The following is a 27,627-nucleotide window of genomic DNA, read 5'->3' as shown; positions in this document are numbered from 1 at the left end:
ACCTTATCATGATTCTTTGTAACAATCTTGGTTTTGTACGATCATTTGCAAACATGATCGCAAACTCACATGGTTCGAGAAAGACTTCAAGGTCTTCTTGATTTATTCCGCTGAACGTTGAGGGTAAAAGTTTTAGTGCCGCTTCTAAACCTATTGTGTCCACCGCTCTGTCTGATGTGGATAAAGATGCTGGTATTTGTGGCAATTGTTTGACGTTTCCACTCGACGAACTACCTGTGATTTAATTAGGTTCTAATAATGTATAACTTTCTCCCATGTTAGGTTCTATTGTTTGATTTAATATATTGTCATTCATTATGCTTTCAGTTAAAGTTAGTGTCCTATCTACTTCAACTAAGGTTTGGTTAATATTTATTAAGAGAGATTCGTTGTTATCAACTAATTGATTTGTTTGACCTATTAAAGTTTCTGACGAAAGAAGGGCTATAGGACGCTTTGACTTTGGATTGTCTGGGTTAGCAAATTTTACAGGTAAACTAACATGTGGTGTGGGTACCGGGGAATGGATACTGGACTCAGTAGTATCTTTCTCGTTATCACTAATTTACTACTTAATATAATACAATAAAAGAGTAAACATAAATAAATAAATAAAAATATAAATATTGATTTCGAATTTGAAATATATATACAGAGAAAAAAAAATATTACATTAATTGTCAATTACTCACAATACCAAATAAGCAGTTGAACTGGTCATACTGTTCTGCGGTGAATGTTTTGAAATGATCTGGTTGGCTTGGACTGCTGTTGTAGGTATCGATAGTCTGCAACGCTGTATCAACGACGTATATCCGCTTCGACTGCTCTTTGGGAACAACGATCGCTTGCCTTGAAACAGCTGGCGCGAGGATCACTACGTGTTGTTGGTTAATACGACGTAGTGTATGAATAATGTTTATTAAATTTTTTTTTTTTTGATAAGATTGTCCATATTGATAAGGTTGTTGATATGATAAGATTGTTGATATTGATAAGATTGTTGATATAATAATATATCAATAAATTGATATGTTATCAACTGATATCGATGTTGACTAACGATTTCCACTATCGATTTTCGCTATCGATTTCCACTATAGATATTCGCTATCGATTTTCAATATCGATTTTCGCTATCGATTTTCACAATCGATGTCCACTATCGATTTTTGTTTTTCACTAGTCAACGATTCGGGCGGCGCTCTGTATGCTTCACCCAAACGTGTGTTGAATAAGAAAAAGGAATAATATACCTGTTGTTTCAGGATTTCTGAGATGAATGAGATTCTGGTAGATTGTCTGCGATTTTCTTGGATGTTTGTGGATGGTCTGAAGTTTCTGTTGAGTCTTGACGAAAGCAAAATGCGTCTGTCCACTACTTATACACGGTATATAAAATACGATCATTAATTTGCCAATTTAGTAATTATTATTCTTGAGCGTAAAACTAGAATACTATCGCATCCGTCCGCTGCCACCAAAAATGTTATGTTTTTACACAACAAATAAAATAACGCACGCAAAATATTATTTTTTTTTTTTTTAATGCCCTGGGGCTTTATTATTTAAACGACCCAAAGGTCTTTATAAATATGTTTGACAATTACACATATTTTACATACTAGATATAATATATATATTAAACGTTGATGGAGTCACTTCCAATGAAGTGTCTCCTGCCTTAATCTAATTATATAGATATAGAGTATAGAGCCGTATAGAGTAAATACAAGATAGGTCCTAAAACACTACCTTGCGGTACTCCAGCTGATATATCTTTCCATTCGGTTATCGCTTCTTCGTGTATGACTCGAAATTGACGGTCAGTCAAGTATGATTCAAGAAGTGCACACCAGATGAGGAGTCTTTTGTGCCAGATTTTGTCAAAAGCCTGAGCTACGTCAAGGAATACTCCACAGCAGTACTTTTTTTCTTCAAGAGCTTTACTAATCACATTAGTAACTCGATGTACTTGATCAATTGTTGAATGTTTGTTGCGAAATCCAAACTGATGTTCTGGTATAAGATTTTTTTCCTCTATAATCGGTTTTAGGCGTTTAAGCAGAAGTTTCTCTAAAAGTTTAGATAAACTTGGAAGGAGTGATATCGGTCGGTATGATGTGACATTTTCAGGTGGTTTTCCTGGTTTGAGCAACATGATAACTTGTGCCCGTTTCCATTGTTCTGGAATGTATTCCAAGCGCAAAATAGCGTTGTATGTGTGTGTAAGATGAATGATAGCCTTCTTTGAAAGTTCTTTCAGTATTTTTGGACTAATTTCATCATAGCCTGGTGATTTTTTTGGGTTTAAGTTGTTATCTATTTCTTTTGCAATTTCCAACGGTGGGAAATATTTGATTTTTTCACGTGCTGCATTAAGAGATTGGCATTGCAAGGTGTCAAGCTCAGAGTCAATAGTGTTTGGCATAAATACATGTTCAAGATGCCGAGCGTATATTTCGGCTTTTTCTTGTTCGCTTCGTGCCCAGGTGCCGTCTTCTTTGCGGAGTGGTCGTATCTGAACACGGGGCCTCTTCATGAGTCTTGTGGCTTTCCATAATGAATAATCAGTATTATCCGTCGCAGTGAGACCACTTAAGTATGATTTGAATGTTTCATTTTTCATTTCTTTGATTTTGTCATGAAGAATTTTGCTTACTCGGTTCCATTCCGTTTTATCCGTTGGGTTCCGTGTACTATACCATGTTCGTCTCGCTCGACGTTTATGTTGGACTAGTTTTCTTATTTCTAGTGGGTAAGTTAACTGGTGATTACCACTGATAGCTACCGGAGTTGTTATTTCTGTCGCACTAACAATGTCTTAGGTTATTTTTTTTACGGCAATATTAATATCTGCTATTGTTCTTAATCGAGTTGAAAGTATTATTTTTTTTTGAGGGTATTTCTGAATAGGTCCCAATTTGTTTTTTTGTTTGTTATACACATTTTTTTTTGTTTCATTATCACATCAGAGCTTAATGTTTGCATAATGTTTAATTGTTTCTTTTATTATTACTGCAGTTCCTCCGTGAGCGCGATTGCTCGGATGTTCTGTTGTATATATTCGATAGCCATGTAATTTTAGAGTGGTCCACGTTGTAAATTGGGTTTCTGAAATTAAAGTTATGTCAATTTTTTCGGTATTCATAAGATGTTCAAGTTCTTGTTTTCGTTGTACAAGCCCGTTAGCGTCCCATGTTATGATTCAAAGCGTTCTACTCATTTCTTTTTCTTTTTCTTTTGCGCTTTGGTTTTCGGCTGGCTATTTTCAAGCCTGTCCAATCTCCCATTTAATTTTGTTAATGCTGACATAACGTCAGATAGTAACGGTACATTTTGGTTTTGTTGTGTATGGGTTTGAATCAGTGGACCCTTTTGATTTTTGTTTGAAGAACTAGCTATCTGTGCAAAAGAAACTTCTTGAGTCACTGGTTTCGCAGGTTTCTGTTGTATTCTTTGTACTGCTATAGTTTTTTTAGGGTGAGCTTTTTCTATTGCATTTTTATAAGTGATGCATCCTTCCAATTTTCAATATGTCCTTCACTACATTTTACACACTTTGGTGTTTTGAAACAGTAGTTTTGAGTGTGACCAAATAGTTGATAATTTTTGCAATGTGGAACTTCTTTTTTTTTTCCTTGGGGGTTCTACTTTTATTATATGATAACACAAGTTTTTAATATCATAAATATCTTTGTTGTTTGCTTGTGGTTCCAAATCCACGAAGAATAATGGAAGTCTTACTACTAGTTCTATCACTAAACTTGTTGTTATTGTCGACTTTTTTTTTATTTGAATGTTCGTGACAGACATGGGCGCCGTGTGCAGAGGGGCTCGGGGGCTACAGCCCCTCATGAGCTTGGTATAGCAGAGCTCAGCACCCCACGGCCTCACGGTTCTTATATTATAAAATAAGTCATAAGTCATAGCAAATAAATTAAGAAAGATAAAGAAAAAATGTTGGTTAGAAATATGGATAAAACGGGTAGAATAGTATACGTATTGGTCAATTATGACAGAGAAGGAGCTAAGTTGTAATATGTACTTTTTTTTAAATTTTTATATTTGGTCACCATATAATTATAGTATAATACTACATGCTATAATTATTGTAAAATGTAGCCCTCTGCCCCTCTAATCGAACGACGCGCTCCTGGTGGCAGAATAACCGTGCGACTTTTGTCGGGCCACTTTATAAACGAGCGGCTCATAGGAGTTTGGTCTCCTTATCTCTAATCTTCGTGCCCGACGTGTATGAGCACTATGAACCACAGAATAAATTCTGTGTATGAACCATAGAGTAGTTGTTTGTGCCGGAATAGTTCTTACAAGTATATTGGCAGTGGACTATTCCGACTCGCGTAGATTTTGAGAAAGGTGACCTTGCTAATTTACTAACAACAACTCATTCTTTTAGGCGCTTGGCGCAATAGTACATATAATGATACACGATTAACAATAATATAACAATACAATGGAATTATTGCAATAAAAATATGTATGGGCGCCCAGAGCTTACTAAACAATAATTAATAGTTAAATAATATAACATGAAATAGAATCTGATCAATACGCTTCCAATGCGTGATCATACAAATACAAATAATACATATAAAAAAGATATATATCGCGAAGGCGATTAATAATACAAATAAAAGACACTGATAACAGTCGTCGTGTTAGCAGTTACTTATAATAATATGAAGGTGAAAACATCTGACCTGGCCGATGACGCCCGTAGCTCCACACAACGTACTTCTCCGTTGGTTGATACTTTTAAATCCGGACAAATTAATCGGTGGGTTTGATATCTTCCAATATTACTATAATGATGTCCCCAACAGCCGAATCCCTTTCCGTGCAACTGAGACGATTTTAACAGCGCGCCGGGAGGGTTAAAGCGTAGATACGACAGGAACGGACGGGCACCATATACGTAGTCACGTGTATCGAATTGTGGCGACACAGCATACAATAAATTATGTGAGTCCGCGATCTATGGCCTATCTCTTTCGTGCAACTGAGCCAATTAACAGTGCGCCGAAAAGAGGGTAAACAAATGTAGGTGCAACCGGAACAGACGGGCATTAGCCATATACGTAGTCACGTGGATCGTGGGTACAACAAAAAACGGTCACCGGTATAACACGGACGACGGACCTGTTATACCGACGCACAACACCGGAGCGCTCGCCACACCGCCAGCAACAACGAACGCGGACGAGACGACCGAGACGGCGGCGACAAGTCCGCGGCGATTGCAGAGTGACCAATCGGATAGGAAGTGGCCAAATATGTTGCCCGGACTGTCGCTTGCGCCAAAACCCGCCAAAAAATGGTCGGTGTTCAAACATCCTCCCCCCGTGAGGCTCGGCATCACTGGACGTCGCTGGAATTTGAACATCGGAATATCAGACCCGCAATTGGACATTCGATTGGTGACATATGGTGGAATCAGACTGCGAGATCGACACCGGCCTCAGGTCAGGTGATACAGTATAATATAACATAGTGATTATAAAAAAAAAAAACAAAGAAAACTTCAAAATAAAACAAAGGACATATGGTCCGCACAACTATGATTCAAAGAAGATTAAGAATTTGGTAAAAAGTAAAACAAACCTAGTTTACAAATTTGTAATTGAAGAACAAACACTGTGTTCCATTACCATAAATAATATACAATCGCGTACGCATAAAACAGTAGTACCGGTAAAATAAAACAATTAAATAATACAAAGAACGTACATACATACCAGAAGAATATAATTAGACATAGACAATAAAAAATATAATAATAATAATATTACGGTCGCTAAAAGGTATCCAGGGTGATTCAGTAAGCGCATATGAACTTAAAAATAAACTAAGTTAGTGACAGGTGATCGGTGCGGGGAATACGTTTGATTCGAGCTTACTCATCGACGGGTAAGGGTACTAACTTGACCACAGGCCGTGTTATCGAACCAGTGCTGGTCAATACGGTTGCGACACGTACGACATTATCAGTCCCGGGGGTGACTCCTGTGACCCGACCAAGCCGCCACATTAGTGGACAACTGTGGTTATCGATAACTACGACCATGTCGTTAACGTTTATATTATCAACCCTTTGGGTCCATTTTGATCGCTCTTGAAGGGTGGTCAAATATTCGCTGGACCATCGCCTCCAAAACGCCTGATGGCATTGATCGAGTAACTTCCACCTATCTCGAACATTTCGTTGTGCGTCATTAGTGGATCTCGGGGGGACGGCTAATAAAGGCTGACCTATCAAAAAATGTCCTGGTGTTAAACACTCTAGATCTCGAGGGTCTGTGGACGCGGGTGTTAACGGCCTAGAATTAAGTACTGCCTCTATGCGAGCTAGTACGGTCGTAAATTCCTCATATGTAAAAATATGAACCCCAATGACTCGTATTAGCAACCTTTTAGTTGAACGCACTGCAGCCTCCCAAAGGCCCCCGAAATGCGGGGCACCTGGCGGATTGAAGTGCCACTCACACATGGAGCGCGAATTTGCTATAGTGACCCGACCCTCCGGACTATTGACTAACGTGTGCAACTGTTTATTAGCCCCCACGAAATTTGTGCCGCAATCTGAATAAATGTCACTAGGTAGGCCCCGCCGGGCAACAAAGCGATCGAACGCAGACAAAAAAGCGTTTGTAGAAAGTTCAGTAACCACTTCTAAATGTACAGCCTTAACGGTAAAACAAACAAACACAGCTATATATATTTTAAATGTGCGTGATTTTCGAAGTTTAAGTTCACGCATTTGCAGTGGCCCGGCAAAGTCGATGCCTACACGGCTAAACGGCCTACATTGTTGAACGCGCGCAGCTGGTAAATCGGCCATTAACGGGTGGACAGGCCGAGCGTTCAAACGCACACACAAGGTACACCGGGACATGACCCCATGCAACACCGACCTAAGTGCAATTACCCAATAATATCGCGAGATCATAGCCGCCATCACTCGTGGTCCCGAATGACACGTTAATTTGTGTCACCTTTCACATAACAACCGGGCGAAATGCGATTCTTTGGCTAAGAGTACCGGGTGCTTACAGTCATATGTTAGTAGGGAATGGCTCAATCTACCTCCTACTCTTATTACCGAGTTGGCATCAATAAAAGGTGATAGTTTTGATAACGGTTTTGAAGATATACGAATATTACGCGACAGCTCATGTCGCAACAATGCAAAATGAACGCGTTGTGAATCTAATATAAGCGCGCGGGTTGCATCATCAAGTTCCGATTTACATAGATATTCGGGTGGGCGGACTGCGGACCTACCCGTACGGCAACAACTAAGAAACCGGCGGACGCGCGCTACCACACGTACCATGCGATCAAACGACGAAAAGCGAGTACACCATTCGGCGCGCACGTCCTCGACAGTGGTAGTACAGACTACAGGTCGGATTTCGGGTGACCCGTCAACAATGACTGACGGCGGCACTTGTTTCCATCCCGACACATCTGTATAAATTAACGGCGGCCCATTCCAATACAAAGTTAATCGCGCCAAGGCTGACGGCATAATACCCCGTGATGCGCAGTCGGCCGGATTATCGCCCGAGTCTATGTGGTGCCACTGGCAAGATGGCATTAAGGTCTGTATCTGATGTATGCGGTTGGAGACATACGTTTTGAATGTCTCGTGGGGACTCGTCAACCACGACAACACTATATTCGAGTCAGACCACGCGTGGAGGCCGACTATATTCAACTGCGATGCGAGAACATCACGGATACGCCCTAGCCACCGGGATAATAGAACAGCCGCGTTTAATTCGAGGCGTGGCACTGTTAAGGGTTTAAGAGGTGCTAACTTGGTTTTCGTACCTAATAAAAAAATACAACTTTCCGGAGGGGCATCCATGATACGCGCATAAACAACAGCCGCATACCCGCGCTGCGACGCGTCACAAAACCCTAACAAAATACATGGCGCATTATGACGTGATTGTATGTACCGCGGAACTCGAATGGCGCGCAATGACGATAAATCCGTGACAAAATCGAACCACTCCGAATGGATATCGGCGGGAAGCGGGGCATCCCAAGGTAACCTCATGTGCCATGTCCGCTGCATTATGGTTTTTGCCAAAAAGGTTGACGGCGCGAATAAGCCTAGCGGATCAAATATTCGAGCGATTAGCGATAATATACCTCGTTTTGTATATACCGGGGCCGGTTCTAGGCGGAGCGCACAACAAAAACTGTCTGTATCAGGATGCCACTCAATACCTAACACCTTGGTACTACACACGTCGATCGTATCGAATGGCAACGGACCTGAACCTCTACTATCGGCAGGAATCACGTTTAGTATCGATGGCGTATTGGTCGCCCACTTTTTTAACTCTAAGCCGGATTTCTTAAGTACAGTGATTAAATTAGATTGCAATTCCAGTGCCTCATCAACTGAGTCTGCGCCCACACAAATATCGTCTACATACGTTTGGTGTTCTAACGCGTGACGTACGGACTCGAAGCCGCCGCAATCGTCGGACGCGATTGCACGTAACACGCGCAATGCGAGGAACGGCGCGCAGTTTACACCATAAGTGACTGTATGAAGTACGTAGTCCTGGAGTTTGTCATGTGGGGACTCTCTCCACAGTATATATTGATATTTTCTATATTCGGGTAAAACTAAAATTTGCCTATACATTTTTACGACATCGGCCGTAAAGGCATGACGATAAACACGAAAACGCGTCAGGATGTCAACGATGTCATTTTGTAGCTTCGGGCCGGGTAATAAATTACTATTTAATGATGGCCCACGAAAACCGGTTGCGGACGCGTCAAAAACGACTCGTAATTTCTTATCGCCGTCGTCGGGGCGATACACGGCATGATGCGGAATGTAATAGACTCCTGGCGATGTAGCGATCGACATGTGTCCTAACAACGTATATTCCCGCATAAAATCAATATATAGTTGTCGGAGTTTATGGTCACCCGATAGCTTGCGCTCTAATGATTCAAAACGACGTACGGCGACATCTCGTGAGCCGGCGAAAACGTCATCGGACACCGGTGCACGAAACGGTAACGGTACCGAGAATCGACCTGACGGAAGGCGTACGCTTTCGGCGCGGAAAATAGACTCGCAGCGCCCCTCGTCGGTGAAACATTCGGGCGCGGCTACCGGCTCCTCTACGTGCCAGAAGTTCTCCATCAACCCTTCAATAGATACTAAAGATACCGGCATTGAATGATAGATTGGCAAATCGATGTTGTTAACGGGGCCAATCAGAACCCACCCAAACACTGAACTGAACGCCGCAGGTAAATTTTCGTCGACTACCACTTTACGACCGTCCATTATTGACGGAAATACGTCCCCCCCTAGTAACAAGTCGATAGGAGAAGTAATGTCAAAAGACGGATCGGCCAATGCGAGATTCGCATATCGGCCTTTGACAGTTGAAGGCAACGTATTGCGCGGCATATCACCCGTAATTGCCGGCAACACCCACGCATGTATATTCAATACGGGTTCGACCGCGAAACGAGGTTGTATGGAGAACTCGACGCGACCTTTCACATCTACAATGGGCACGCCACCTAAACCGGTTACCGGGGAAGTCCAACGATCGCATTTCAGACGTAAACGTTCCGTGCACGCGACTGTAATGGCGCTAATTTGCGAAGCAGAATCTAATAACGCGCGCATGGTGTGCCATGTACCCGTCCGGTCGCGTGTGTGCACTAAAGCGGTACCTAGTAATACTGCAGTAGACTTTGAAATCGGTGCCGCGGCCGACGCACATAATGGTGCATCCGTGCGGAGGTTGGTATCAGTGCCGCGCGTATCGACCGATGATTTGTGAATGAGGTGGTGATGCTTACGGTTGCATTCGGTACATTTATATTTCGACTTACATTTATTGGCCCAATGATCAGCGCTCAGACATATGAAACACAATTTCTTTTCCCGTAGCCAACGAACACGATCGTCAACCGTCCACGATTTTATACGGTTGCACGAATCTAGTGCATGAGGTTCGGAGCAGCATAGACATACTTTACTTGGGCTAGTGGTAACGAATGAAGATTCCGTGTATAAAGACCCGGACTTGCGAATTCGATCTCCCCCCTTACGGGATTGAGTGACCTGGGAGGCATTTTTTGACTCAGACTTCGTCACCGTGTTGACCACATTTGACTTACGTGGCTGATCTCCGGCAATTTCTAACACTGCAACACGCGACTTGACAAACTCTAATAACTCACTCATTGAGGGGAAATCAGTTGAAGTCTTCGTTTCAAACAACTTACGGGTGTACAACGGAAGCCGGCGAAATGCAAGCGCGAATAAAATAAACGAACCTAAATTCGGGATATCTAGTGCGTCTAATAATGATACGCATTCGCTGAATACGCTCATAAAATGGCTCAACTCGGACAATGACTCCTGGGTATACGACGGGAAATCTAATAATTTATCTACCAAGGTTGTTGCGACCATTCTGGGACGGTTTGAATCTATTCGCTAGTGTTGACCAAGCCAAATCGTAATTATCGGACGAAATTGGTATACTGCGTACCGCGTCCGCGGCCTTGCCGTGCAGACAACCGATTAGATAATACATTTTATCTATAGTAGTTAAGTTGGACCTACACTCGACCAATGCCTTAAACCTATCACGGAACGTAGGCCAATACCGAAAATCACCATCAAAGGTCGGTAATGGTATTTCCGGGAGGCGCGAAAACGAGCTGGGCGGACCACTAGAAGCACCTGGCTGACTAACTACCGGCTTATCATGCGACTGGGGGTTAATAAACGACATGTCAATAAGCTCGGCACCTTTCGGGGTCACCTTTAGGGCAATCGCCTTCGACTCAGTAATAAGTCCGCGAACCTCCGAAGGTAAATCAACAGCATAATTGTCACTTTCACCCAATCTAACTAACGAGTCTAGGACAGTGTCATCTTCAAGTTTAAACTGCGTCCAAAGTGTGTCCAAATCAGTAACGGCCACCAAAAATTGTGAGGCTAAATCGGGCTCACTAACGACGCGTAATGCCATGCTATGAACCGACCTAATATTAGACACCGCGGTATTACGTTTTATCGTAGCGAACGATTTAATTCGTTTTACGCGGTCTATCTCTTGTTCGGCGACGGACATTATGATAGATAAAACTTCCCCGCGTCGAACTCAAAATAAAACCGTGGCAGCTTAATTAGGTATACCTAATGCTATATCGTTATATGAAAGCACGCAATTGAAAACGCGACACACCGTGCACCTGTCACACACCGCTATAAAAAATACAGCTTTTAAAAACGCACAAAGCCCAGACTAAGCTTAACAAAATTTAAATTGGCACCAGCAATAATAAATATCAAAATCCACGCTACTGAACCCCCAGGGTCCCTAACCACGCTCTGCTACCAAATGTTTGCGCCGGAATAGTTCTTACAAGTATATTGGCAGTGGACTATTCCGACTCACGTAGATTTTGAGAAAGGTGACCTTGCTAATTTACTAACAACAACTCATTCTTTTAGGCGCTTGGCGCAATAGTACATATAATGATACACGATTAACAATAATATAACAATACAATGGAATTATTGCAATAAAAATATGTATGGGCGCCCAGAGCTTACTAAACAATAATTAATAGTTAAATAATATAACATGAAATAGAATCACATAATGAAATAGATATATGAAAATGTGCTTTATATAGGTACTTGATTTTTCCAGGTAGATTTCTTATGATTCATCTTTATAACATGGTTAGTTTTTGTATTTGTTAATAAACGAATACGTATAATATATTTTAACAAAACAAATTGTTTTCCATTGTTAGCTGGACAAACTTTTAAAATATATTTATTGTTTGTTATCTGGAACTGACAATAATAAGAATTTAAAACAACTAATATTAGTTATAAGTTATAACTTATAGGCGATAAAATAATTTAGTCGAGCGTAAAATTTTACTCTAAAATTGTTTTTCGCATTCTGGCATTTTTTGTTGTGAAAAATGTAAATTATGGTGAATTTTCAGATTTGCAGTATGATAATAAATTTTGAAGTGATATAATATTAGCGGAGAAAAATCCAATTTTAGATTAGTGTGAAATAGGGAAATTGGGCTTGAATATCAGCCATTGTAACTAGTATTTTTTTAATTTGAAAGGAAGGGAAAACCCTTATTCATTGACGATATTACCCATTAATCATTACATATTTAATTTGAACTATTTTTTAAGGTATCAGAAAAACAATCAACGAAACTTTGAATTACAAGATTTCTCTAAACTCTAATTGGATTTCAGTTTTGTCAATATTTCCAGAAAGCTATACAAGTACATAGTAACACAGAATCTACCTCGTAGCATATTGGGAATTTTGAAAAATGTATGGTACTTAGAGAGTGGTATTTAGTATATTTGTCATTATATCAGTACGTCAGTTAAATCATGAAGTAGCGTGCCAAAATTTGTTTTTAATTTATAAAAATAAATGCTTAGTCAACAAAGAATTGAAACCCTTTACGTAGAAACTAATGACATTACACGACCTCCCGTAGTCTCTGCCAGTCACCTCCGTAAGTTTGTGATTTCATTTCATATTAAAATATTCATTACAATTTAATACAATCTATAGTTATTTATAATATTTATGTAATAGGGGTTGCATGTTAGATGATCATTAATTACTAAGAAAGTTATTGAATCAATAGTGAGCTAATGTGGTCCCTTAAACATAATTGTTTGTCCCTTGATACTATTTTGTATGCTGTGTTGCTTTTCCTACGTATTCATATCCAATAACTTTTAGTCTTATTTAAAATTTTTTTTTTTATTAGAATAAGCCTCGGAAGCGAAGGCCACTGGCTGACGTTTAACAATTTTATTCTTATTTAAAAATATATAGCATACAACTACAAAATATTAACAAGCCTCGAAAAGAACAAGAAGAAAATATTATATTTCTAATACGTGGAAAAAATATAAAAATAATAAAATATCATTAAATAATTATTTAAAGACATTGGGACCACATTTTTGTGCTAAAAAATTATAAGACTTTTGTTATTGTGATGTTTAATATTATAATTATTTATTTTTTACTATAGGTAGGTATTACATTATTATTAATGTCGGGACATTTTTTGAATTGTATGAACTTATAATTTGTTTTTTGTGTGACGCACTAAGTATCAATCTAACCTACTTGATAAACATATTAAATTATTATTGTAGCAATATTGTATTATTATTATTTTCTTTGAATCCTACAATATAAAATATTTGTTCTCGCAATCTAGTTGTATTTGCTCAAATATAAAAAAGTAAAAATTGCGCAATCGTGTTACGCCCTTGGTGTATAGGTAGATAAATTCGTTTTAACAAAAGTCAGTGAAAAATTCAAATTCAAATAGAATATTTAATATTATACCCAATAATAAATTATATCATACTAAATAGAAGTGATAAATTTATATTATAAACGTATTTTTTCTACTTAAAATTAAAGAAATAAATATACGTCTACAGATCATATTATATTGTAAATCATTGTTATATATGTTACTTGTAACAAAGTTGGGGTTTATGTATTATTAATATATATATGTAATAAACAAGGTAATTCTTCTAAAAGGTAAGCATTTTATAAAATTATTAACGTTTTACGAAATATTTTGTAACATAATTTAAAAATAAAAAATATTACACAGCATTCAGTAATTTAAATTTTTCAACACAATACATTTTTTTTGTTTTTATTGGTTTAAGTTACAGAATTTGTTACTGTGGAAATAACTGTACGGATAATATTTCAGAAAATATGAGTTGATTATGTTAGAAAAAAAATGAGGAACATATAGAAAAATGGAAATCGTCGTCTTCAATGGGTCATTAACTTTAATGTCAAGGGTTTCTTGAACGCAGAGCACAGACGAATTTTGAATACTAAATATACACATGTATGAAGATTATATTGTTATTTTAAGAATTTAAGATTCAGAGAAAATGTAATATTACTGTTTGAAAAATATCATTCTATATTATAGTTAGGTCATGTAAATGTATACATTATAATTTATAAGTAATTTTTATGGATTCAACACACAGATATTTTACAATAATTATAGCAGGTAGATCACATGAAAGTGTGATTAAAGAAAAAAAAAATATTCACAACGGTTTACAATTAAAAGTATCATCGTGGTTATTAAAACATTTAAAACATTGTTTTGTAAAATTAATAAATAAACATGAAACACGACAACAATTTATTTAGAACAAAGTATAATAGTAATTATAAGTCATGGCGCCAAAATTGTTAAGTATCAAGTAACACGGAACCAATTAAACGATGTTTAGATCCAGTATTTAGTTTAAAATTAAGACCCACTATCATAGGTACTAGATAATCTAGATAACTTTAGTACGCATTACGTGTATCATGTAATCATTAATCTAAATGATATGATATTTAAATAACGATAATCTTATAATGTACTTTTACCTATAATTTAAGTGTAAGGTATAAAAAATAACGCTGTAGTTAAAAATGTTTAAATTGTACGTTTGTATAATATGTTGGATTTAAAAAACAAAAACAAAAACCCAACAACCCAATTGTTGCATGCAACAACATAATGTAAAATATTTTAATAAAATACGGGTTTTAGACAATTTAAAAATGTTTGATGTTTGATATATTTGGTCCCAAAATATGGTTAAAATCATATTTTAGTGCACTGAGGTTAGTAATATGTGTTATAAGTAATCATCATGCGATAACTTATGCATAAGGTAATCGTTTTCTATCGGTTGAGAATTCGTGTTGACCAAGACTTCGACTTGAGTTGGAGATGGATCTTTGATAGAAGGGCATGACTAAAAACATCAGCTAACTGAGTTCTAGTTCGTTATTTAATATTTATTTTTAAGCAGTTAAACGTCAAGTCTTACAATATTTTTTTTTGTCATAAAATAGGATGAACCACTTTTTTGTAAATAAAATTTGATTAAACGCGTGCAATTTTAGATGTATAATTAATGAAACCTACTATACTATTATTGAAAACAAATTGATCTCATTTAAAATGTAAGTTTTTATCAACTAACATTAAAAATTATATGTTTAATTAATACGTTATCTGTAAAGAGAATCAAATCAATGAATATTAATTGAAATCTTAATAGTTTCAAACATTTGTTATTTAACTTATGCAACGGAATCAGAAAAAAATATAATAATGTCAACCATATTTAATTTACCAACGTTATTCTTATTTACACTTTTTACTGTAGTTGAATTCGAAGGTCTATTTATTGATAAGCTCGTTCAGAGAAATACAACTTTATATCGAAAATACTGTTGTTGCTAAAAATTGGTTTAGTGGTTTTTGTTTAAGCTCAATTTGTTTATCCACGTCAAGACGAATAGCAAAGTTTGCCGAAAAATATCATATAATTCTTGAACAAAATTTAATTTTGTACCTATAAGCCGAATATATAATGGCAGGTAATTATAATAATGGATCTAATGCACTTCCTAAAATAGGTCCCTCAGTAGCCTCGTCACTATAGTACGATGTGTATTTAGCTGTTGTTTTCTGACGCCACTTCCAGCTCAACTAAAATTTATTAAACGTGTCTACTGTTTAATCGTATCTACAAGAGACAGCAGGAAAAGTAATTTTCCAGGTTTCATGTAGACGACCAGTCACGACAGCTACGATTCAAATTAATATACGAGTAATAATCATATTACATATTTGTAATAATTTAGAAGTACAAATTATTTATATGTGTCTTATAACATATAATAATATATAATCAAAAAGTGATCCAAGACATGTTATAGGTATAAATAGCAATGAGCATATTGACTCATTATCTGGTTCCACTGCCAACCAGTCTTATTTGGATCCGATTTTATCACCTTACATCGCACATCCATACAGGAGTTTTGGAAACTGGAACAGGATAACCTACTAGAAACTTAAGCTTTTTATTATAGAAATTTATTCAAAAATATCCTTACTGAATCTCGAGATGTTATTAAAGATAAGTTGGTCTACTATAGTCAAATTTGTCAGACTACGCACGGGTCACAGTCTACTTCATACTACTAATTTAAATGGGACTCAACAGTAGTTTGTATTGCCTCATACCCAATTGTAGTGAGGTGAGGACCACTATACGACTCCAATCTACGACTAAATTGTCCACCTCTTTTTCTCCAAAAAATTGTATTTAAGTTTGGTTTTCCAGTATGGGTATCAACTTTTCCGTCATAAACACTGTAAGTATAATTACGAACACGTTCAATTTTATACTGCGATCGGGACTGCAAATTTAAAAGCGTGAGCTTTATCATTTTATATGCGTAATTATCGATTTTGTGTTTCAATAATTGTCGAGATATTATAGTACACTTGTTAAAATCTCATTAATAAATCACACACACACACACACACACCAAACAAAAAAAAAAACAAATATTATCTTTTTACAGATCACGAACTTAAAAATATATGTTACCTATCTTTTACAAATAAAAAGTCCACAGTAGTCTTATAACAAACGCAATGTGAATGGATAAAATAGGGGGGGGGCAGTAGATAGAATTAAAAATAAATTGTACTGAGATTGATACATCATCATTGTATACATAATTCGTAATTCTGTAAAAAAAATAATTTACTATAGTTCAATATTTGTTTTTAAAATTATAAAAATTGTGTTTAAATTATTTTACTAACAATTATTAAAAAAATAAACTTAGGTGTATATTTTATATTATAACAATTTTATACGTAATCAAATATTTGCTGAAAATATTTTAGTTGATATATAGTTACCGTCGAAAATTAATGTTTGTATATTCTGTATCATGTAGAACAAAAACTGAAATCACGCGTTCAATGCATTAGTAGGTACGATTCTTTTTAATTGAAATTATTTGGCATACATGCGAAACGTTTGCTCTAAATTCTTCATTAATCCGAGATTAATTAAATAAAACAGTCTCGAGACACGGCCGCTGGAACGTTTTATTACTGGACAGGAGGGTTTTTTTCATTTAGCGCGTGCCATGAATGACGCCACATAGTTTAATAATTTTCCAAATTAGAAGTTTGGCTGAATTGTGGTGTGGTTGAGGAGACTAGACTGCAGGGAACTATAGTTTTTAATGGAAACGGACATTTCGGACCAATGTAATGCCTAAAATATATTTAAAATGAAAATAAATTTTATTATTTATTAAGAAAACTGATAGATATTTTAAATTTTATAAATAATTTATATGATTTAACATTTATGTATTATGTGTTCCTAACTAATATTTGGTTAAAGTAGTTATGATTGAATGTGAATGTGAGGAGAGGTACTTCCCATTTTTTTTTATAATATATATCTTGCAAGTATATACATCTATAACGTTACTTCTTTTGATTATGATGAAGAATATTGTTCACTAATATTTTTTATTGGATGCTTATTTGTCCAGTTTATTGTGCACAATTGACCAGGAAATATATTTCATGTCGTTAAAATTACTTTAATTTAACTAATTATTTATTATTTTATATTCTATTCCGTTTTTTTGTAATGTAAAAACATACCTCAGTCAATAAGTACCTATAGTAACATTTTTATTACAGTGCAATCCACGATTTTTGTGGTCTTTGCACTTCCCATCCCGAGCTACAGTTGCTACAGGTGGTATAACTATCTCAGAGTTTTTTATTCTGTAGAACTAAATATATTTTATTTTGTTTTATTAGAAAATCATGATTTGATGAATATTATTTTTGTGTTTACAAGTACTTACGCACGGTAGTTCGTGTTTGATAACCAATGAGATCGGTAAATATAAAATACGTACTACATTTTTTATTAAATTTTAAAGTAGTTAGCACACACATAAACACACACATATTTGTATGATATAGGTACATGGTAAATTTATTATTGTTAATATTTTCTCTATTATTTGGTATAATATTTTCCATTTAACTGATTCTGCTTCATAACCACAATAAATAATTCCTGTCATTCTGGAATGTGTATATAAATTATAAATACCTAATCGTATATAATATTTAAAAGAGGCGTGATTGGAGGAATATAATAGTGTAACGTGGTCGGGGATGACCCGTTAAATATAAGATATTCAGGAAAGAAACTATAGTTCTTTTGAATATATTGTCACCATAGCTCGGGAGCATGAATGGTATTAGGATCTTAATATTACAAATAAATAACGATTGGTCAAGATTATTATTACTTACGGTTTACGAACAAAGTTACCAAGAATGTGGGATTGTACGGAGTTCAGGTGAGCGTGATGGTAATCGCGGAGAACTAAACTTCTCCTACATATTCCTATTTGGCCGCAGCCTTACAATAATATTTATATTACGGAACAGGAGGGGCTTAATACATATTCAGCATAATATTATTTATGTTATGTATATGATATACATTATACATATATATATATATATATATATATATAGGTTTCTATATCATGTTAATATAATATATATTGTATGTAACAATCGTTACATTACCCCCTTCCTTTTTTTTAAATTTAAATACTACCCTCGTTTTTTATGGTTTAACTGGTTGAAATTTTACTAGAATTATTTTCCACCACTATGAAATATTGAATATTATTAAAGTTAGGTGATACATGTAATATATTATCTTACGTCATCATACACTGAACTTATGCAAATAAATATATATGTCCAGTTATTAATATTTTTTTGCTTTGTTTAGCCTCATAAATGTGATCATACGTATATGTTGTATGTTTATTATTAACAGAGTCCCATATTTTTTGTTCTATTCATTATTTTTTGACAATAGTGTGTGTATATATCTAAAATGATTAGCTAAAGCCACATAATATTTTTTGATTGTCAATCACGTGTTTTTTTGTTAATTGTTTTTGTTTCTGTAAAATTTCAACCAGTTTAAAGCTTTTTTTTAAGTTTTTAAAGTTAAAGTGTTTTTTATTTAATGAAATCGTATCTATTTTTTGTTTATCTTTTTTTTTTACCATATATATCTATATATATATACACAATATCCTACCATACATTTACAGTTTATTTATGTTATCGTCCGACATTTGGATTCTGACTTATTCTTCAGTATCCCAGTTCCGTTGTCGGATTAGAAATGTCACCGATCCCTCATCTAGTGTTGAATCATGTGCTGTTATGACTTCAGTGTAGTGATATAGACTGAGTATGAACATGGTGACTTGACTGATAGTGGCCGCCGTATGTTTGGGTTTGGTGCTTATGATTCGTGGAAATGGTTCTAAATTGGTACTGTCGTGGGCGGTTTCCTCAACTTATAAACTTCCTTACTCTTTTTTTTTTATCCTTTATAGGGGGGGGGGGGGGGGATTTAAATTATTTCTACCCTAAAAAAAAATACATATATGATTAATAATTGAAGTCATTATACACTATTCTATCTCGATACCTTATTCTTTGGTTTTTAATAAATTCTTGGTTTGTTTCCCCTGTATAACATAATATTAGTTTTTTTATAATTAGATGGATAATTATATAACTTAGTATTAAAGCGCATATATATTCCATACTGATGAATCATATTATTTGAAATAATATAATTATTTTCATTTTGTTTCTCTATTTCTGTTACTACATAATCTAATTTATCGGTAGATTCTTTAAGATTTTTGAGATTTGGCATTTTTAATTTTGATAAGTTATAAGATATTTTTGATGATTGGATTATTTTGATTTTATTTGTTAGCTGTCCAAATTTACAAGGTTAAATCTGGATAATAATCTGTAAACACTGTTCCGTTCGTTTCTTTTAGTGGTGTTAGTATTGTGGATGATGTGTATACTGTGCAGTCTTTAGGTATTTTTAAAATCATTTGTAACAATCGTTACAATAGTATACTAATGTTATGTGGATTGGCTCACTGAAACTGTCATAATTGGAACCATTGTCACCGAAATCAAATTTTCCGAATTCTAATTCGCTGACATCGAAATTCGTCGACCGTCGATTTTACCACTGGAAATTACTAATTCTCATATTGTCGAACTCCCAATTCGTTGACAAATCTTCCATCTAGTAGAAAATTATCAACCATATTAATACAGTTATTAATAATAATAACTTATTATTATAACATATAAAGTATTTGCATTATATTAGTCATGCAATTCGTAAATATTAAAAAAAAGTATACAAATTTATATGATCGTATTTTATTTTATAGGATTATAATAATATTATATTCATTTTCTGTATTTAATGTTATTTTGTTATTTTGTCATCAAATTTACTTATTATACCATGTATAGATTGTAAATTTACTATTTTTAATAATAATAAAAAAAAAAAATGATTATAATATCAATGACATTTATACTTAATTTAAGTGTAAAAATTATGTATTTCATAATATTTTACTTATTTATTGAATTTACTACACGTCTATAAGTGGCTCATCAAGTTTTAATTAATATTATTGTCATTTGTTGGTGAATTGAATTGGAAATATTGTTTTTAAGACTTGTTTATCTTTCGATTAACTGAAACGTCGGCCAATCGGGTAGGTATGAACCGTTAAAGGTAGTGTCTGATCAATTTCGCTTTTGCTTGATGTCTTCGTGATTAGCTAAAACAGTTTGTATTCAAAGTCATGAAGTCGTTATTATACAAAATTATAAGAAATTAATGTATAAAACAAATTATAATTATAATTATACCAAATATATTAAATGGATTAGAGAAAATAGAAACTACAAACCAAATCGTACCCTCTTTCAACTTCACTCATAACCTTCTCTTCAAAAATATAAAACATGATTTAATATAAAGTTAAGTATTCTTTAATCTTTATTAAATATGATATCGGTTTCATCAACGAAGAGTCTTCAATGTTTTTCTGCATAAAATATGTTTCAAAACTTTAGACAAATTTGTGAATTATTTATTTTCCATTGAAAAACACATTCCTTGCGTAGAAAATATATCTACTTTAAGACGAGTTAAAAGATTCTAGATTCTGAGTGGAACGATGAATGTATTTATTTTACAATGCTTTATTTTTTAAATTTATTCTTTTGTGTCTCTTATTATTAGAGCTTTGAAGTTATAAGAGCTAAAAAATACGCAAAATAACCGCAAAATATAGCTTAAGAAAGGATGAGATCAATTTTTTTCTAAATATAATAGAATACCTCTAATAAGTAATATGTATGTTATGAAAATCAAAAAATTTACATTTAAAATTGCTCTAAAATTGATGAAATATACAAAATATGCATTATAAATTATCGAGTTTTTAAGCTCACCATTGTATAACTTGGATTATCTACTATGATCAAAGCATATAGAATAATATGCAACTCATATAACTTCTGAACCCTAGTTGTTACTTTTTGAGACAGAGTAAAAATGCTTTAATTTTTCACCTCAGCATATTTTCTGATAGGAAATTGAATGTAGTTAGTTTTTAAGATGTGGGAAAAATTCACAAAAGAAAAAAATTCACCGAAAAGCAAAAAAAAATTGAAGAAAATTCAATTGTTCCGTTCCACTGGAATGGGGTTTCAATTTTTAAAGCATTATTTTATGAGGCCCATAATCAGATTCAAATTTTTTCCGAGTTTATTAATTATTTTTATAATTATATATGCGATGATAAATGAATAATATTTTGACAAATCCTAAACCCTAAGGACTATTGTAATTTTCAACTATATAGATCATTTTAGATCATATACCTACGTGGATTTACTTAATGAATTGCGTTACTTTACTGTAATAATATAAAAGTGTTTGTTAATAACATAATATATTATGAATAAACTACGGATTCACCAGTGAAACTTATGTTTCTGTTGGTTTTTGGCGTTTTTCCCGATGTACTTATTTTTACGGCATCACAACGACACTTTATTTGAAGAAATGCAAACTTTGTTACATTTATGTTTGTTCTACTCAAAACTGCACGCAATATTCTACAAAAGTAAGGACAAAGAAGACACATAATAGTAATAATATGTTCAATATACTTTAGATAACAGTAACTTATAAACTTGATATTAGTTTACATTATAATATGGTTGACATTTAAGACACTTAAATTTCATAAAATGTATATAAATGAGTCCTAACACTTGACATGACGAATAGAAAATGCCTCCATACATTGAGTTTACCGGCTAGTTGAAAAATATATTACTATAGTTTATACGGTTTTTATTTTTGAAAATAACATTTTGTCAGCTGTCTAAATGTAATGTGAAATAATTGTTAACATTTAGTAAGCTTTTTGTTGTGTGGTGAAAAATTGACCTCTAGGGATAACGGTAGAAACATTCAATTACTTTTTTCAAGGGATGATTAATGGTGTTGCTAGTTTTCTTTGACTGTTCATAATGCTACCGTGTCATAGCAATCACATGAGCGCTTATCTGTTAACTATAGTGAATTATCTTGATTTTCCTAAACTATAATAAGACAGTTATACTTAAATAACTTTTGTAATCATTAATTACTCATCATTGAATGGTTAATTAAGTTAATATCGATTCTGAACAGCGATAATTGAAACTTAAGTTATTAAGAATCAATCTATGCTCTATATAATGCTTATGTGCAACTGTATTTATATATATAAATAATTAATAATAATAAATAATTTATTATTATAAACTACTAAAAATATTTTTATTATTTAAAATAAAAATAAAAATTTATTATAAATTAAAAATAAATATTATTGATAGGTAGTCAAAATAATAACCCACTTAGACCGTCTGAATAGTATTAACTGTATTAACTATACTATAACATTATAATAATATAGTGTCAATTTTTATCGAAAACTTTTCTCAGAAATTTTTGATTATATTAATACAAAAATTTAAGTTTCCATGATTAGATCAATCACCGTTATGATTTAGTTCAGGAATTTAAAAATTATGTATATAAAAAAAATAATAAGTGTTCTCAAAATAGCTGTTGACATGTTCGCTTTAACAAATTTTCTAAATAAAAGAAAAAAACCAGTTCAGAAATATACTATAAATTAGTAGATTTAGTAATTTGATGTAGGGAGAGGGAACTCTTTTGTTGATTGGGTAAAAGTGGTGTCTTAAAAGTTATAAATTAACGCATTCGAAAATTGATTTTTAACTGAGTTTGATGAAGTTTTTCCCATAGGTTTTGATGATCTATGTACTTTTTATTTTATCAAAGTCTAAGTGAAATTCCTGAAAAATTTGAAAATTATCATTTGAAAGTTGTGTATGCAACCATTAACTAGATTAAAATAATTAATTATTGATAACGGTTCAAGGAATATCATAAGTTTTCAAAACGTTATTTGAACATCTTAGTATATTAAGTATGTTTCCCAAGAATCAATTTCAAATATATTGATTTATCATTACTAATTTATTTGAAATTTTAAGAAATATAATATATTATTATACTGCCCTGAGATGAGTTATACGTGTGTCAACTTTAGTGCCAAATTATATGGTTTCTAAATAATCGCTATTATTATCTATAATACTATGCCTCGTGGTCCAGTGACGTAGTGAACTAGATTTTGAGTTTTCAATCTTAATTATATTTTCCCCTTTATGGATTTTAATAAAATCATATGTATATACTTCTAAAACGAATCGCCAACCAAAAAAAAAAAGTGTGCATCAGTAAAATATATTAATTTAAATATTTTAAGTAAGTACGTAAGTACCTATTACTTTTGCTGCTGATGACTATTTGTGCGTACCTAAAAATGTGACTTGATTTCAGACCATTTTTTAATCTATGCATTAAATATAGAGTTTGATAACCTAACTTATAGCAAAATAGTAATACCACAGCGAGCTGTTATCGAGGAACATCATTAGAGGTTTATTATTTATCAATATATATTATCATAATATCAACATGTTATCTACATTATGCATTTGACGTGTTCCGTTTACCATACTATAACGTAGACATAGAGTGCCATTAACCTTCATCCATATTCCATTGATATGGTGTTGACGAACAAACAGTCAAATCATCTGCGCTTGACTGCTGTTCTACACCTAATGAGAGTATATAATTCGTATAGGTAATAGATATACGATACCAATAACATTTCTAATTGACAGCTAAAATACGCAGTGGTGGTTTTCTTAGCCTATTGTAACTTTGTATATTATGTAGTAGTTTTCATTATTATTTTTTGTATTCATTATCATTATTGCTGCACGTGCCGTGGTAGGTATCGTAAATTCAAATCACACAGTTTATGGTTACGACGTAAACTATTGTACTCAGTTTATTGTAAGGTACAAATGAAGATAAACAATTATCTCTCAGAAAGGTTTCTAAGCTATTGTTAACAAAATCAGACGAAAAAAATGTTATACATCATACAAGTTTATGAAGAGCTTTGTAATCTTTATTTGAAAACGAATGTGGTTAATTCTAACTTCTTAATATCGAAATTTTTCCTCGGCCCCTAATCCTAATTTTATACGTTCGTTTTTTGAATAACTCGAATTCTTGGATAACTTCAACTTTTTTGTCGATCCCTTCAACTTCGAGTTAAACAATTTGGCTGTAAAACGTTGTATTTTGTATTAATTAATCTAATAATTTTTTCCAGGGCGATGTCAGATTCTATAGCTATATCAAAAACAGCCAGGTCGCACATTGTACTCAATACATCGTAGTTTGTATTAAGTTAAATTAACAAACTTGGTTTAACTTTGAAACTTAAAAGTTAGAAATCATACACTTTGCGTGGTCGGAAATTCATCTAAGATGGATTGCCTACCTGATAAATGATAGTATATTAATCGCATAATCATAGGGGAGCCTTACGGGCATTGGCGGGTGGGTTGGACATAATATAAAATAATCAAATGTGTCCAGACTGACTCAGTGATAGATCAACTTAGAGCCTAAACAATGATAAATTGAAGCTTGAACTGTCTAAGTATGCACTAAGAAATTATTTTCCAAAATTCAACTTGAGAGTTGTGCTTGCACAAGTATTTTAAAATTCATGATGGCTGATGAAAATTTTTAAGTTTTGAACACCATTACACCGAATAAAGAACTGAACAAAATTTGAATCATATATACACTGTTCAAGTTGAGAAACGTACTTGGCGGCCGACTTGTAGCATGCCAATACTACACAGATAATTTACGGGATGAGGTGACTAATGAGTGTTGCCTAACCACAGGCTGACAAAAACTGAAAGCCACCGAATATGTCTCTCAACTTGAACAAAGAACATAATTGGGATTTTTAACGAGCAGCGAAATTCCCGGGATCAGGTAGTTGATTACATATTTTGACACTTCAAATTCAAATTATTATTTATTAGGACTATTTCACCACATTGAAAAATAACATTTGTTTAACGCGAAAATATATTCTACATTTCTATAACGCATAGAAGTAAATCGTATTAAACAATGTTAACCTACGAAGTCATAAAACTTGTATACAATTTAATATAACAATAACGGAATAAAATTATGTATTAGGTATACGGTAAAATGTACAACTATCTTACAATTATTAAATAAATACTATTTATTTTAAAACATTTATAAAATCAAAAAATTGACTCATTCTTGACATTTGTATAAAACTTCACACAGGTACTTAAATTTTGTGATTTTTTACCAAGTAGTTCTTTATTTTTAAAATAAGAATCATTAAGAGGACGCCACACTCACATGTGTTGTCTCAGTCTAACAAGCGTATAACATACTAAAAACTGTTTTGCACGAGATAGAACCACTCATGCTGTAGCTCAATCTAAGCAACTAAATTTAAAAACAAATACGAAAAAAGTTACTCAAGTTTGGGATAATGAATGTCTAAACAGTAAATACTTTTTTTCATATTTGTGATATCGAAAAAATAATAATGATACAGTAAATATTCTCCTCTCAACAGTGTGAACATTTGGTTAGGTTAGTTTGGACTACAGTCAGAGTGGTTCTATTTCACGCAAAATATTTTTTGTTATGGCGCAAGTGTACGTTTGTAAGACGGAGAAACATATGCTGGTGAGGCATATCCTCTTAAAAATATATGATTTAATTAAAGATATTTTTATAGATACTTAACTACTAAATATTAATGGTAAGAAGATTGTAATAAATAATTAGTTATATATTTCATAGTAATATGTTATCAAAATAATTAAGTGAATGTTTGACAAATTGATTAATAATTGTATGATAATTGTTTAATATTATGATCACATGGCATTATGGATAGTCATTTTAGAGTACACCGCTGTTATACGGTTTATTAAAACATATTATACCTACACCAAACCGGCAAACCATGATATTTATATTACAGTGAAACTTTTGTGCTTATTGAAGTTACATAAAAAAGATTCACTTTAATGAAGTAACAAAAAAAAAAAAAAATGTATTTAATAGAATTTCTGCATGATTCACAATGATGTTTCTCAAAAATAATTCATTAAACAGAACATTTCATTAAAATAAAGATCGTTATACAGAAGTTTCACTGTAACTTGTAATTAACATGAATCAGAATTTATAGCACACAGCTATAGCTCGATTTGTTACGAGTAACTGAGGATGAGAAAATCATCAATAGTTTTATAATCATATTATGTTTATGAAAGAATTGTATTTAATATTAAACAGTTCATAATATTTGAATATATTTTATGGTAATTAGGACCTGTTATTTAGTTTATTATTAATGAATATTATAAAAAACAATTTCAAAATAATATATGTTATATTTGAAGAATACATAATAATATTGTTGTAATGTGTTTGTATTTATTTTAACAGACTGATTTCAACAATTTTGTGTTTTGTGACTTTTGTAAAATATACTAGATAAAAGACACAACAATAATAATGTATAACTTAAATTCACGTGTCTGTATGAGTCCTTCCAAATACCATAACTAATTATATAATATTGTACCTACAGTGTTACTGCAGATTTTGAAATTCCAGTTTTATTCTTGTAACTAATTATTATATAATTAGTCATGGTATTTGCAGTGTTGTAAAGTATTTGAGTAAAAGTATTTGAATAAAAGTATTCAAATACTTTTTTCCGTATTGAATACTTTTTAAAATACTCTTATTTTTGAAGTGTTTGAACGGTATTTTAAATACATTTTTTTAGTATTGAATACTATTTTATTGAATACTTTTTTTATTCCTTTAATTCTTTATTAATTGTCAAATAATAATATTATAAATATAATATTATTTTATCATTTATGAACAATTCGATATCGGTTTTAGTTTTTGTCTATTAATAGCCTAACTAAATATGTTTTACTCCGAGAAACCGTCTGTTTATCGTCGACGACGATCGCAATTCGCAATGGTACGTTATCGGTACCTACTACCTAGCAGTGCGTTAGTAGAGAGAGTGTTTAGTGTTGGTGGTGCAACAATCACCAAAAAAAGAACTAATATGACTGATAAGCATTTCGAACAAATTATGTTCTTAAAATGCAACACACAAATGTTCGATTAATATTATATATTAATATATTATGAATGAT

The 27,627-nt window shown here is 33.2% G+C and overlaps 3 protein-coding genes across 3 annotated transcripts in view; all 3 read right to left on the bottom strand.

The window, feature by feature from the left end:
- Positions 1-5,917: 5,917 nt before the first annotated feature.
- LOC149057340 (uncharacterized) lies at positions 5,918-6,862 on the bottom strand. The gene has a single exon (XM_089223384.1). It carries the CDS (start codon positions 6,860-6,862, stop codon positions 5,918-5,920), a length of 945 nt encoding a protein of 314 aa, XP_089079510.1.
- Positions 6,863-7,012: 150 nt separating this feature from the next.
- LOC149057339 (uncharacterized) lies at positions 7,013-10,264 on the bottom strand. The gene has a single exon (XM_089223383.1). It carries the CDS (start codon positions 10,262-10,264, stop codon positions 7,013-7,015), a length of 3,252 nt encoding a protein of 1,083 aa, XP_089079509.1.
- A 10,242-nt stretch (positions 10,265-20,506) lies between these two features.
- The window catches only part of LOC107169718 (neuropeptide CCHamide-1 receptor-like), a 143,617-nt gene continuing 136,496 nt past the window's right edge, over positions 20,507-27,627 (bottom strand). Inside the window, exon 5 of the mRNA XM_089224503.1 lies at positions 20,507-20,693. The gene's annotated coding sequence lies outside the window, so the exon portion shown is untranslated. The remainder of the gene's footprint in view (positions 20,694-27,627) is intronic.

Source organism: Diuraphis noxia, unplaced genomic scaffold, assembly GCF_037042655.1.
Source record: "Diuraphis noxia isolate RWA-SAM2 unplaced genomic scaffold, SU_Dnox_SAM2 contig0003, whole genome shotgun sequence".
In the NCBI taxonomy this organism is placed as follows: domain Eukaryota; kingdom Metazoa; phylum Arthropoda; class Insecta; order Hemiptera; family Aphididae; genus Diuraphis; species Diuraphis noxia.
The sequence above is the reverse complement of the archived record's forward strand: the minus strand, read 5'-3'. Positions and strand labels throughout refer to the sequence as shown.